This window comes from Procambarus clarkii, chromosome 64, assembly GCF_040958095.1.
Source record: "Procambarus clarkii isolate CNS0578487 chromosome 64, FALCON_Pclarkii_2.0, whole genome shotgun sequence".
NCBI lineage: Eukaryota > Metazoa > Arthropoda > Malacostraca > Decapoda > Cambaridae > Procambarus > Procambarus clarkii.
Genome location: NC_091213.1, coordinates 1,021,407 through 1,033,596, shown reverse-complemented (window position 1 = coordinate 1,033,596; position 12,190 = coordinate 1,021,407). Strand labels below are relative to the sequence as shown.

General features: G+C 46.8%; 1 protein-coding gene across 4 annotated transcripts in view; it reads left to right on the top strand.

Moving 5' to 3' along the window:
- The window catches only part of LOC123768899 (fasciculation and elongation protein Unc-76), a 184,627-nt gene extending 174,012 nt beyond the window's left edge, over positions 1-10,615 (top strand). For all 4 annotated transcript variants that reach the window (XR_011223623.1, XM_045759687.2, XM_045759683.2 and 1 more), the window contains one exon: positions 7,963-10,615. Coding sequence is in view for 3 of the 4 variants with exons in the window: in XM_045759687.2 (XP_045615643.2) it covers positions 7,963-7,979 (17 nt within the window). In the remaining variant the exon portion in view is untranslated. The remainder of the gene's footprint in view (positions 1-7,962) is intronic.
- The last annotated feature ends 1,575 nt before the right edge of the window (positions 10,616-12,190 follow it).

Genomic DNA, 12,190 nt, shown 5'->3' with positions numbered 1-12,190 from the left:
AGCTAAGGAGTTCAGACCTACCAGGGACCAGCGCCAGAACCTGGCCCCTTCAGAGAGGTTTCAGGGAGCAATGGCCCTGGAAAACCCCATATGGTTGGGGGTTTTCCTTATCTGCCATCGACCGGGGTTAGGCACCCAGAAAGGTAGGCGTAACAAAACAAACCCCACATGGTAAGAAACTACAACAAAAACCGAACAGAGAGGTAGAAAACTCCCTACAATCCCAAGGAAACAAGCAAACAAGCAAACATCACACTTTACTGCCGCGCCGATCGTCCGCGCAGCCCTCCCCACCCCGGGAGGGGGAGAGGGGAGCCCCGGACCTACCGCGCCGGCTGCCAAGCTTCAGTTCGTTCGCTAATGTCAACCGGGATTGACGCTTCTCTGGCCTCAGTTTCCTAGGCGGTGTTTGCCTTGTGTGGCGTTCACTGCCGTGTGTTGTGGTGTGCGGTGGCCAGGAGTACTTCATCAGTGCCGGGGCTGCATGTGCTTAGTGGCTGACTTCCCTATGCGCCCTGTGAGTACTGCCCTTGCGTTACAGGGTTATCTTCCCTGGGGCGTTCGGGAACCATTCCCGTAGAGGTTCTTGCTGCTCGGCATTTGCCTCGCCCTTGGGGCCAGCTGGGGCTTGGGGCCCTTGTTTGGCCCTGGGTAGGGATTGGTATTGTGCTGGTTAGGGCGTCAAGGTGTTGCGCAGCCTGCCACCTAAGCGGCGGCCGGTTTCTGTTGCCTCTGGAGACGGTGTACTTTTGCGGGGTTTTTCTTTTGTTTTTCATTTTCTTGCCTGGTGGGGGTCTGCCTAAGGTGGTTATAGTTCCACTGGTAGTGTTTGGCGGCCCTCTGCTAGGCCCCCGTGCTTGTACACGTCTCGGGGGTTTTCAGTGCTATAATCTACCCTCTTGTTATGTTTGGGTTTCTTAACCGGTTAGCAACACCTTGCCCGGGCTTCCCGTAGTTGTTACCCTACGGGCCCTGGAAACCCCTGTCTGGGCTCGGGGGACCATTGAATGTGTCTTCCGGGTTCCAACCCGTCTTGTACGGGATCGTTGGTTGCTGTTCCCTTGTCTCCGGGTGACAGTCGCCATTTTTACCTCCGTCATGCTGCCTGTTGGGTCACTGACACCTTGACCCGGAGTCTTGCGAGTGATTCTCTGCTTGTTCTCCAGTACTCTCCTGATGTTATTACTGTTCAGAGTACAGGCGGCATCCGTGTTGCAAGCTAGGTTAGGTTGCTGCAACATGCTAGGTTGGTTTCCCACTCGAATGCCCCGTGGCCGCCCCGTTTGGTTAGGTGCTGCTCGCCCCTTTCTCTCCATGTTCCCGGCTCCGGACCGTCTGCGTGTTTCTGGGTCGGGGCGGGGTTCAGTTGCGGCAGAGACTCGGGCGGTTTTCGGGGGATGCCCCGTTCGGGTTGGGGACGGAGGTTTGAGCCTGTGCCTCCTGCCAAGGCTTCTGGGTCTTACCAGCGGCCCTTTCTTGTTGCCATTCCCATGGGCTCTTGCTTTTCTTTAAGGGCGGAGGGCTTGGAGGCCGGCTCTGCCCCGGGGCCTCTGTTGTTGGTTCCCGGGGCTGTGGGGGATGCCTACTAGCAGTTCTGGGGCGGTTTTGCCCCTTCAGGGGTTTTTCTGCTGTTGGGCGTCGTTTTTCGCCCTTCCAGTCTGCTAGCTTCTCACATTTGCTGGCGTGTTTTTGTGTATTAAGCGTCAGTCACAGCCCCTGCTGGCGGCCATTTTCGTCTGCCGGTTTCCCGGCGTGGCCACCAGGGCGGCGTTGCGGTTTGTTTACATGCGTCTGGGTGTGCGAGCGAGCGTCTCTGGTGAGTTTTCAAAAATTTGCAGGGTTTTTGTTCTCCTGTTGTCGTTTCTTTGTTTTCTGGTGTTTTCTTGCCGTTGCCTGTTCCTCTGGGAACGTTTGGGTGTTGATTTTGGGTCTGAGCCTCTGGGATTAGGCTCAGTGCCCCTGGCTGGTATGCTTGCTCCCACACCTTGCCCCTCGGTTTTCGGTCTGTTGGGACCGTTTTCCCAGGGCGTTCTGCTGGGGTCTGTGCTTTGCCTTTTAGTGGTGTTCTCCGCCGGCAAATGTGGTGGTTTGGGCTCCCCCTGGTTCGATTCTGGGTTCCTTTGGGTTCCTTGGTTTCGTTCTGGAGGTTTCTTCCTCTTGGGCCCCCTTTTGTGGGTTCAGGGGACTTTGTTTCCTCGAGTGACCCGGTTCTGCCTTTTGGGGTTCCGGGGTCTTCCTGGCTTGCAGACTGAGCTTTTTGGGTCTTGGCACATGTTGTGGTTGTGCTGGGACTTTGTGGTTTTGCTGTCGAGGTGGGCCTTTTGATGCAGTTTTGTGCCTTCTTTGCCTGGCCGGCGTAGTGCTCTTTGCCACTAGTCGGCGGCTTGTGCTTTTACACTATATGTCCTCACCTAGTTGTGCTTGTGGGGGTTGAGCTCTGGCTCCTTGGTCCTGCCTCTCAACCGTCCGTCAACAGGTGTATCGGGTTCCTGTGCCTCTTGGGCTCTGTCATGTCTACATGTGACATTGTATGGGGGTCAGCCTCGTTACTTGTGTGAGGAGTCGCCACATTACTTCTTAGTGCTTTCCCGTTCCCATTCTGACACTCAAAAAAAAAAAAAAAAAAAAAAAAAAAAAAAAAAACTATCTGTGGCTCTTTTGGGTACTCAGTTTCCACCTGTGTCCCCTAGTGCGTGTGCCCCTTATGTTACATATCCTGTCCTTCTCAACCCTGTCGATTCCCTTGGGTATCTTGTATGTGGTGATCAGGTCTCCCCTCACTTCCTCTTCCAGCGAAGTGTGGTTTCATTCCCGTAGTCTCTCCTCATGACTTCGGTAGTGTACTTTTTCTTTCTGAAGGGGTTCTGTTCCCTTCTCTGTTGACTGGGCGCTGGGGGAGCAGCTTGCTCTGTTGCCTCTCGCTTGGTCCCGCTGTTGGTGGGCGCTTTGGGTTGTCTTCCGGCCTCTGCTGGCGTCGGAGGACGGCTTCTCCCCCTTGGGGGGGGTTCAGAGCTGGCGGGGTGGGCTTCTTCCCTGCGCTTCGTCATTTCCTCTTCGTGGGTGCGTGGGGCGTGGTCGATCCGCCCCATCCTTCTGGGCTTCCCGTCTGCTCTTTGCAGTCATGAGTTTTTCCCGTCTGCTCTTTGCAGTCATGAGCTTTTCCAGTCTGCAGTTCTTCTGGACTACTTCCGTCTGCGCCCTGGATCCTCTGCCCTGCTCGGAGGACTGTTGTCTCCTGTTCGGATTCTGTTAGGGCCGGGTGCATGGATGGTGGACCTGGACCTCCAGGTCACTTCTTGGCACGTTCCCCTCCAGTTTTTCTGGGGCTAGCACGGTTGGTAATTACCTATGTGTACTTACCTAAGTGTAGTTACAGGATGAGAGCTACTCTCGTGGTGTCCTGTCTTCCCAGCACTCTTTGTCATATAATGCTTTGATTATAATTGTCATATTGTCATATAATGATTGTCATATGTCATAATGTCTTCATATGATTGTCATACAATGCTTTGGTGGTGGGGCTTTCAGGTTTGCTGTTTTTATTGCATTCCCTATTTTGTGAAGGGCACTTTGTATACTCTTTGCATCCTTTACCGGATCTTAGTGCCCTGTCTGCGTCTGAGATTCGGTGTCTGGCCTACCTCGACTGACTGGCTGGAGTGGGCTCCCAGTCAGTCCGCTTGTCTGCTCGCCAGGGGATGGTTCTTTCCAGATCGCTGGGTTTGGTTTCCTGGTGATCTGGAGGTTTTACCTTCTGTTTCCGTCCCGGGTTCGGACCTGGGCCTTGTTTCAGGCTCTTGGGCCCCTCATTGTCTTCCCTCCAGAAGTGTTACTGTGGCTGTGGTCCCGCCTTTGGCTGTTCAGGAGGGGGTCCCGGGTTGCTCAGCGGTTGCTTGGGCGGTTGTGCGGGAGTTTGCACTTCGGCGTGCTTGTCTGCCCACGGAGTCGGGTTTGGCTCCGGCGTCGGTTGGTTCCTACGGAGACTCCACTTCCGCCTCTTGCATTCCTTGGGTTCCTCTGGGGATCTGGTGTTGGTGCTGCGTCACCAGCTTCCTCTTTGGGGTTTTCGGGGTTCCGTGCCTTGGCGGCTCCCCGAGCCTTCGCTCGATGTGTTCACGGACGGGTCGTCTCTTGGCTGGGGCTTTGTGACCAGTGCTCACCAGGTCGGCCGAGGTTGATGGAGTCTGTCTGTCCGTCGGGCTCACAGCCCGGTTCAGGTGTTCATGGCTGTCTGGTTTGCGCTTCGGAGGGTTTGGGTCACTAGGTACTCTACCATTCAGCTCTGTTTGGACTGTTCTCCGGTGGTTCTTGCCGGAACCACAGGGGGTTTGGTTAACCGTGTGGTTCGTGTCCGGGGTGTGTCCTGCGTCCTGGTGGACAGCTGTCTCGGTTCATTCCTCTTCGTGGGTTGGCCAGTCGTCGCCGATGCGTTTTGTTGGCTCTGTTGGGCTTATGGACTCATGGCCATGGACGTCTTCGGGTCGGCGTGGTCTAGGCGTCGCCCGTTTTGTGGCGCCCTTCCCACCTGCGAGGTCTTCACGGTGGAGGCTTTCGGCAGGCCTGGTCGAGGTGGGGGGTACCTGTACCTCTTCTCCCGGTCCAGCTGTTGCTTCGGGTTCTGGCTCAGTTGCAGCCCATTCCCACGAGAACAGTCCTTATGGTTCCACTGTGGCCGGCCCGGCCTTCTTTTCAGACGCTGCTTGATAGGTGTCCGTACCCGGGGCGTTTTTCCTGAGGCTTCGCCTCTTTCAGCAGGCCGAATCGGTCCTGTCCGTGACTGGTTCGGCCTTCTCTTTGGCTCTTCGCGTCTGGTATTTTGACGCAGGTATCGCCATCTCTATGGTGTTCAGGTGGCTTTGTTGACGGTGTCCCACCTGCGAGCTTCGTCTTGGAGACTGTATGACGTTTATTACGTCTTCTCGCGTTTTGTTTCCCCTCCGGCCTGCTCATGAGTCGCCTGAGCCATCCTGGTCCTTGTTCAGGGTGCCTTCTTCTCTTCCCCTCAGTTTGTGGTAGCCCCTTCGGTTTCAGTTTCCTCCTCTTTGGTACTGGTGGTTGGTTTATTGGTGTGCAGCCTTTCTCTGTCCTGGCGACGGTCGAGGCGGCTGCTTTCCGGAGGGGTTCTTGGGGTATTGGTACTTGTTTGGTTTGGCCGGGGGGTGCGTCCTGTGTTGTCCAGTTGTGCTTTTTGCTGTTGCCGGCGTACCATGCCTGGGGATGCGCTGTGGTTGATCCGGTTCCTTCGTTCCCTGTTTTCAGGGCTCGGGTCTCCCGGGTCGTCCGCAGTGTTTTCCTTCTTACTGCGGTCTGTCTTTGCGCCCGTGCTGTTCAGACGTTTGCAGCAATTGCTGCTGTGTTGGTGACGTCTCGGGCTCATTTCGGGCGCAGGGAATTGTGGGTCGCACAGGTTTTTGGCCGCCCATCCATGTGTGCGTCTGTTCTTGGGCGTTCTTGTTGCCTTGGGTCGCAGGTTTGCGTCCGGTTGTCTTGGCTTTGCGTTGCAGAGTTTGTGGCGGCCGCCTCCCGGGTTAGCCTTTTCTTTTCCTTCTCTTTGGGTATGAAGCTCCAGGGAGCCGTAGGGGCTCCCCACAGAAAACCAGCGTTGAATGTAATGAAACGCCATTTTCTGGGTGAGCCCCGGAGGCTCCCTGGAAACCCTCCCTCCCACCGGTCGGCGGTTTTTTTCGCGTTGGTTGACGCTTAGCTTCCGAACTGGAGCTTGGCAGCCGGCGCGGTAGGTCCGGGGCTCCCCCCTCCCCCTCCCGGGGTGGGGAGGGCTGCGCGGACGATCGGCGCGGCAGTAAAGTGTGATGTTTGCTTGTTTGCTTGTTTCCTTGGGATTGTAGGGAGTTTTCTACCTCTCTGTTCGGTTTTTGTTGTAGTTTCTTACCATGTGGGGTTTGTTTTGTTACGCCTACCTTTCTGGGTGCCTAACCCCGGTCGATGGCAGATAAGGAAAACCCCCAACCATATGGGGTTTTCCAGGGCCATTGCTCCCTGAAACCTCTCTGAAGGGGCCAGGTTCTGGCGCTGGTCCCTGGTAGGTCTGAACTCCTTAGCTAATGTCCCGGTCTAACATAACACACATTAGCCCGATAAGCTCCAGGGAGCCTCCGGGGCTCACCCAGAAAATGGCGTTTCATTACATTCAACGCTGGTTTTTTGGAGCTTACAGTCCCCCAAGAGGGCATTTGAAGGCATAGACGACGTTGGTCTCTTTTAAAGCGTTCTGCTTTGTGTCTGGAGAGTTTCTCATGAGTAGGCTGGCCGTTTTTCTGGTTTTATAGTAAATCGTCAGTTGTATCCTCTGATTTTTGTCTGTAGGGATAACGTTCCTATTAACAATATCTTTCAGGACCCTTTCCTCCGTTTTATGAGCTGTGGAAAAGAAGTTCCTGTAAAATAGTCTAATAGGGGGTATAGGTGTTGTGTTAGTTGTCTCTTCAGAGGTTGCATGGCGTTTCACTTTCCTTTTTATGATGTCTTCGACGAAACCATTGGAGAAGCCGTTGTTGACTAGGACCTGCCTTACCCTACAGAGTTCTTCGTCGACTTGCTTGCTGCAAGGTTGCTGCCTGATGTCTCGACTTCACGTTGCGGAATTTGTGGCGGCCGCTAACTGGGCCAGTCCTTTCTTTTCCTTCTCTTTGGGTATGAAGCTCCAGAGAGCCGTAGGGGCTCCCCATAGAAAACCAGTGTTGAATGTAATGAAATGCCATTTTCTCGGTGAGCCTCTGAGGCTCCCTGGCAACCCTCCCTCCCACTGGTCGGCATTTTTTTCATGTTGGTTGAAGCTTAGCTTCCGAACTGGTGCTAGGCAGCCAGCGCGGTGAGGGGGGGCAGTCATCTGTGAGGGCGAGGAGGGCTGTGCGCACAATCGGTATGGCAGTAAAGTGTGTGATGTTTGCTTGTTGCCTTGAGATTGTAGGGAGTTTCTACCTTTCTGTTCAGTTTTTTGTTTGTTTCTTACCATGCGGGGTTTTGTTTTGTTATGCCTAACTTTCTGGGTGCCTAACCCCGGTCGATGGCAGAGAAGGAAAACCCCTAACCACAAGGGGGTTTTCCAGGGCCATTGCTCCCTGAAACCTCTCTGAAGGAGCCAGGTTCTGGCGCTGGTCCCTGGTAGGTCTGAACTCCATAGCTAATGTCCCAGTCTAATATAACATACATTAGCCCGATAAGCTCCAGGGAGTCTCCGGGGCTCACCCAGAAAATGGCAATTCATTACATTCAACACTGTTTTTTTTGTACATCTATTTCAAATGCACAGGTTCTTAATTGAATTTAGGTTCCTCTTTATATGGACTACAATGTACTCTACCTGTATTTTAAATTCATTCTGTATCCTGCAGTTTGTGTCTGCTACTTTAGTAGTAGTATAGTATCTTCCACAAAGAGCATCCCAACTTATACAGGATGAAAGGATACACCCCCTTCTCCCAGCTTAGTCTTTTTTCATTTATTTCCTTTAAATTGGACAAAAAAAGAACCAAAAGAATCACTGCCTTATTGCCTGATGACAAAGCCAAACAAATATAATTATACAATATTGTAATTATCTAAATACTGAACTCAAAATCTGTGAATGTTAAGATTATACTTTCTCTGTTTTGTATTTGTCAAACTTATTTGACTGATCAAGTCTATGCTTTATTGGGGTGAGAAGGTTTGAGTCTTCAATGTTATTTTCAAACTAATCCTCCAAAGCAATATGTACTGTATTGATAAAAAAAATAGTTATCCCAACACTATCACTTACAGTACAATAGTAGTAGCATTTATGGAGTAATGGCTATTACTATTATTACTATTCAGAAATACTTGGGCATAAATTTAAAATGGAAGTTCAACTAAATTAATTTTTTTGTGATTCCAGTTTTGTGTGCATTGAAAATCTGAGTGGGAAAATGTGACTCGAAAATGAAGTTAATATTTTCTTTTGTTTTTTGTGTGTTTTTACAGTGTTGTGTCCATCATGAGCGTGTGGTTTATCACGAAGAGCCGGGACACCGGCGGTTGGCAGCTGGGGGAAGATATTTTCTGATGACCCGTTGACAGCTGAATCCCTGACATTCCACACACACTCCTTTATGTAGAGTTTCAGAATTAACTGTACATACAGTGCATGTCATTATTTAAAGATGACATATATCACATTGTCTAATTTTTTGATGCATTTTTGTTTATCATACATCAGATTTTGAATCATCATGTGGAGTGATAAATGAAAGACTTTTTTAGGAATTTCTATTGCAACTAGTCATCTGTGCCAATGGCCTAATGTATAAAGAGATATCAGTTGGAAAATGATAACTTTAGGTTTAATAACTAAGAATGCATTTTATCATTAAGTAACTTAAGAAAATGCCTAAATTAGATGATGCTAATTAGATATGTTACCAGAAGGATGTATATGTTAACATATTACCATATTCTGATGTTCTATTTCAATACCCTTTATCCTTATAAATTTTTCTGTGATTATATATCTCAAATATACTTAAGGTATATCGTTCAGAGGCCACAAGATGTGGAGATAAAAACACTTAAGATAAAACAGTAAGAAGTAAATTTTAAAACAGCTTGATATTGGAAGACCAAAGAATCTTTAATCACTTGTATTTATAATTTTCTTTACTGCTGAACTTTTTAAGCAAAACACTTATTTATAAAAAATAAAAATAGGAATGTTCAAAACAAATCGTTAAAGCTAGGAAATGCTTTGGAGTCCTTATTAAAAAGGTCTTGTATAGTCACAAAGTACCCTCCAGAATCTAATCGCATTCATTTAAACTTCAAGTCTGTAATATTGAGAATCAGCCATGCTTGAAGTGCAAAGATCTGCTGACAGTTGTATTTCGCTGTTTACTGAAGCCCAAGTGCAATTGCTGTATTAATGTATGTGTGTGTATGTGTGCGTGTGTGGCTTGAACTATTGTATAAGATAAATGAATTGAAAAATGTTAGCTGCCATGACTCGTAAGCTTAGGATAGGTTTTGCAAGTTACAAAATCCTGCTAGAAGTTTGGCTCTCACTGGCACCTTCAACTTTTCAGTAGCAATCTTTCATGAACAAACAAGCAGCTTCAGCTATGCCTCATTGTATTCCAAAATTTTGTCATGCTATTTCTTGCCAAATTCATGATGGGTATATTGTTCCTCGTAAGTGCAATTTGCTTTATTACTCATCTACATCAACTGTAATTTGAACTTCATTGTCCTGCATCCAGTGCCTTTCTTGGGTACTTAAATTACATCAGTCATACCTTAATGATTTTGCCGGACTTGGATGTTACTCCCGGAGGAGGGGACTTTATAATCTACTTATATACACTGCTTTGTTTCATTGTAAATGTTAGATATGCATGCACTGTCGTTCAAGGATTCAATTAACAATAGTATATTATTGACCAAAGACTTGATTGTACTTTTCCATAAACATTTCCATATTGATAAGATATTAATCGTGTCACTGCCAATGTTCGATAAACGGTAAAAGTGGCAGGAGGAGGAATGTAGCTGATCAGTTTGAAGTTCATATTACACAGCTTCTCTGCAGATATTCATGATATAAATTTCCCTTTATATTTATAAGGAATCCTGGGCAGTTTTGACAAAGTAGTGTTGTATATAATTCTTCAGTGTGTATTGTAACATTGTGCTCTATCAGCACTACAGAACCAGTACCCTACAGGTACTCTATAGTAGTGCAGTACTAGTCTGTACTATGTCAAGAGTAAAGCACAACTGCTGTATACAGTCAAGAGTGCAATACAAGTACTGTATTTACTAAGTGTTTTTGCAGGATTGAGCTGTTAGCTCTTGAACTCTTGAACCCTCTTGAACTGTGTAGGTCACACAGTGCAGCACCAGTTCTGTACAGGTCATACAGTGCAGCACTAGTACTGTGCAGGTCACATAGTGTGCACCAGTTCCATATAGGTCACAGCGCAGCACCAGCTCCGTATAGGTTACACAGTGCAGCACAACATCCAAACAGGTCACACAGTGCAGTACAAGATCTGTACAGGTCACACAGTGCAGTACAAGATCTGTACAGGTCACACAGTGCAGTACAAGATCTGTACAGGTCACACAGTGCAGTACAAGATCTGTACAGGTCACACAGTGCAGTATAAGATCTGTACAGGTCACACAGTGCAGCACAAGATCTGTACAGGTCACACAGTGCAGTACAAGATCTGTACAGGTCACACAGTGCAGCACAAGATCTGTACAGGTCACACAGTGAAGCACAAGATCTGTAAAGGTCACACAGGTTGCACAGTTAACTTAATCCTCCCAGGTGTCACTTTGTGTGTTAAGCTTTTGTTGATGAAATATTTTTCTGTTAAAAGGTAAAAACAGTTGTTTTGGTGACCAATAAAAATTTGTTTTATTTAGCTACCCAACAGTGTGAGTGCTGATAATTTTTATTTTATTGATCATCATAAAATATTCACACATGGTGTGTTTAGCTTTTAATTATACAAATTGTAATTGTTTTAATTATATCATCTGTGATGCTTATTTCTGCATTATATATTATTTTGAATCTTTTACAATGTTATTTTGATGTCAAAAACCTATTTATAAAATAAAATATCTGTTCTTGTGAATGAATTTGTCTTACCTGAAGATTAATCAGATGGGACCATGGTTTGTTTACCAATGTTTGATTCAAAAGTACCAGAGACCAAAACACACAAAAATGAAATCAATATAGGAAGAGGCCAAACCCCCAAACATACCAGCGATACAAAGATGCGAGAAACAACTACACAGCAGTAAGGAGAAAGGCAGAAAGAAATTTTGAAAAAGGGATAGCAGTCAAATGTAAAACAGAACCAGGCCTATTCTACAAATTCATAAACAACAAATTGCAGGTAAAGGATAATATCCAGAGGTTGAAAATGGGAAACAGATTCACGGATAATGAAAAAGAAATGTGTGAAACATTAAACGAAAAGTTCCAAAGTGTGTTTGTACAAAAGGAAATCTTCAGAGAATCAGACACAATAAGAATTCCAGAGAACAATATAGAGCACATAGAGGTGTCTAGAGACCAAGTGGAAAATATGCTCAAGGAGCTAAGTAAGAACAAAAATGTTGGCCCAGATGGAGTTTCACCATGGGTTCTGAGAGACTGTGCATCTGAGCTCAGGATTCCACTTCACCTGATTTTTCAGGCATCCCAGTGTACAGAAGATGTAGCAGACACATTGAAAAAGGCTAACATAGTTCCAATCTACAAAAATGGCAGCAGGGAGGACCCCCTCAATTATGGACCTGTATCGTTGACAAGTGTAATAGTCAAAATATTGGAAAAATAATTAAAACTAAATGAGTAGAACACCTTTAGACAAAAGATATAATATCAGATCGTCAGTATGGTTTTCGATCAGGAAGATCCTGTGTAACAAATTATTCAGTTTCTATGATCGAGCCACATAGTTTTTACAGGAAGGGGATGGTTGGGTTGACTGTATCTATCTGAACCTAAAAAAGGCTTTTGACAGAGTTCCACATAAGAGGTTGTTCTGGAAACTGGAACACATTGGAGGGGTGACAGATAAGTTGCTAACATGGATGAAAATTTTCTGACTGATAGAAAAATGAGAGCAGTATTAAGAGGAAGTGTATCGGACTGGAGGAATATCACAAGCAGAGTGCCTCAGGGTTCAGTTCTTTCATCAGTAATGTTCATTGTCTACATAAAAACTCTACCAGATGGAATACAGAATTATATGAACATGTTTGCTGATGATGCTAAGATAATAGGGAAGATAAATAACTTAGATGATTGTCATACCCTTCAAGAAGACTTGGACAGAATAAGTATGTGGAGCACCACTTGGCAAATGGAATTTAATGTAAATAAATGCCATGTTATGGAATTTGGAATAGGAGAACATAGACCCCACACAACCTATAAATTATGTGAAATCTTTAATGAAGTCTTTGATAAAGAGATCTAGGGTTAATTCTAGATAGAAAACTATCACCTGAGGATCACATTAATAACATTGTGTGAGGGGCCTATGCTACACTTTCTAACTTCAGAATTGCTTTTAAATACAAGGATGGCAAAATACTAAAGAAATTGTTCATGACTTTTGTTAGGCCAAAGCTAGAATATGCAGCGGTTGTATGGTGCCCATATCTTAAGAAGCACATCAACAAACTGGAA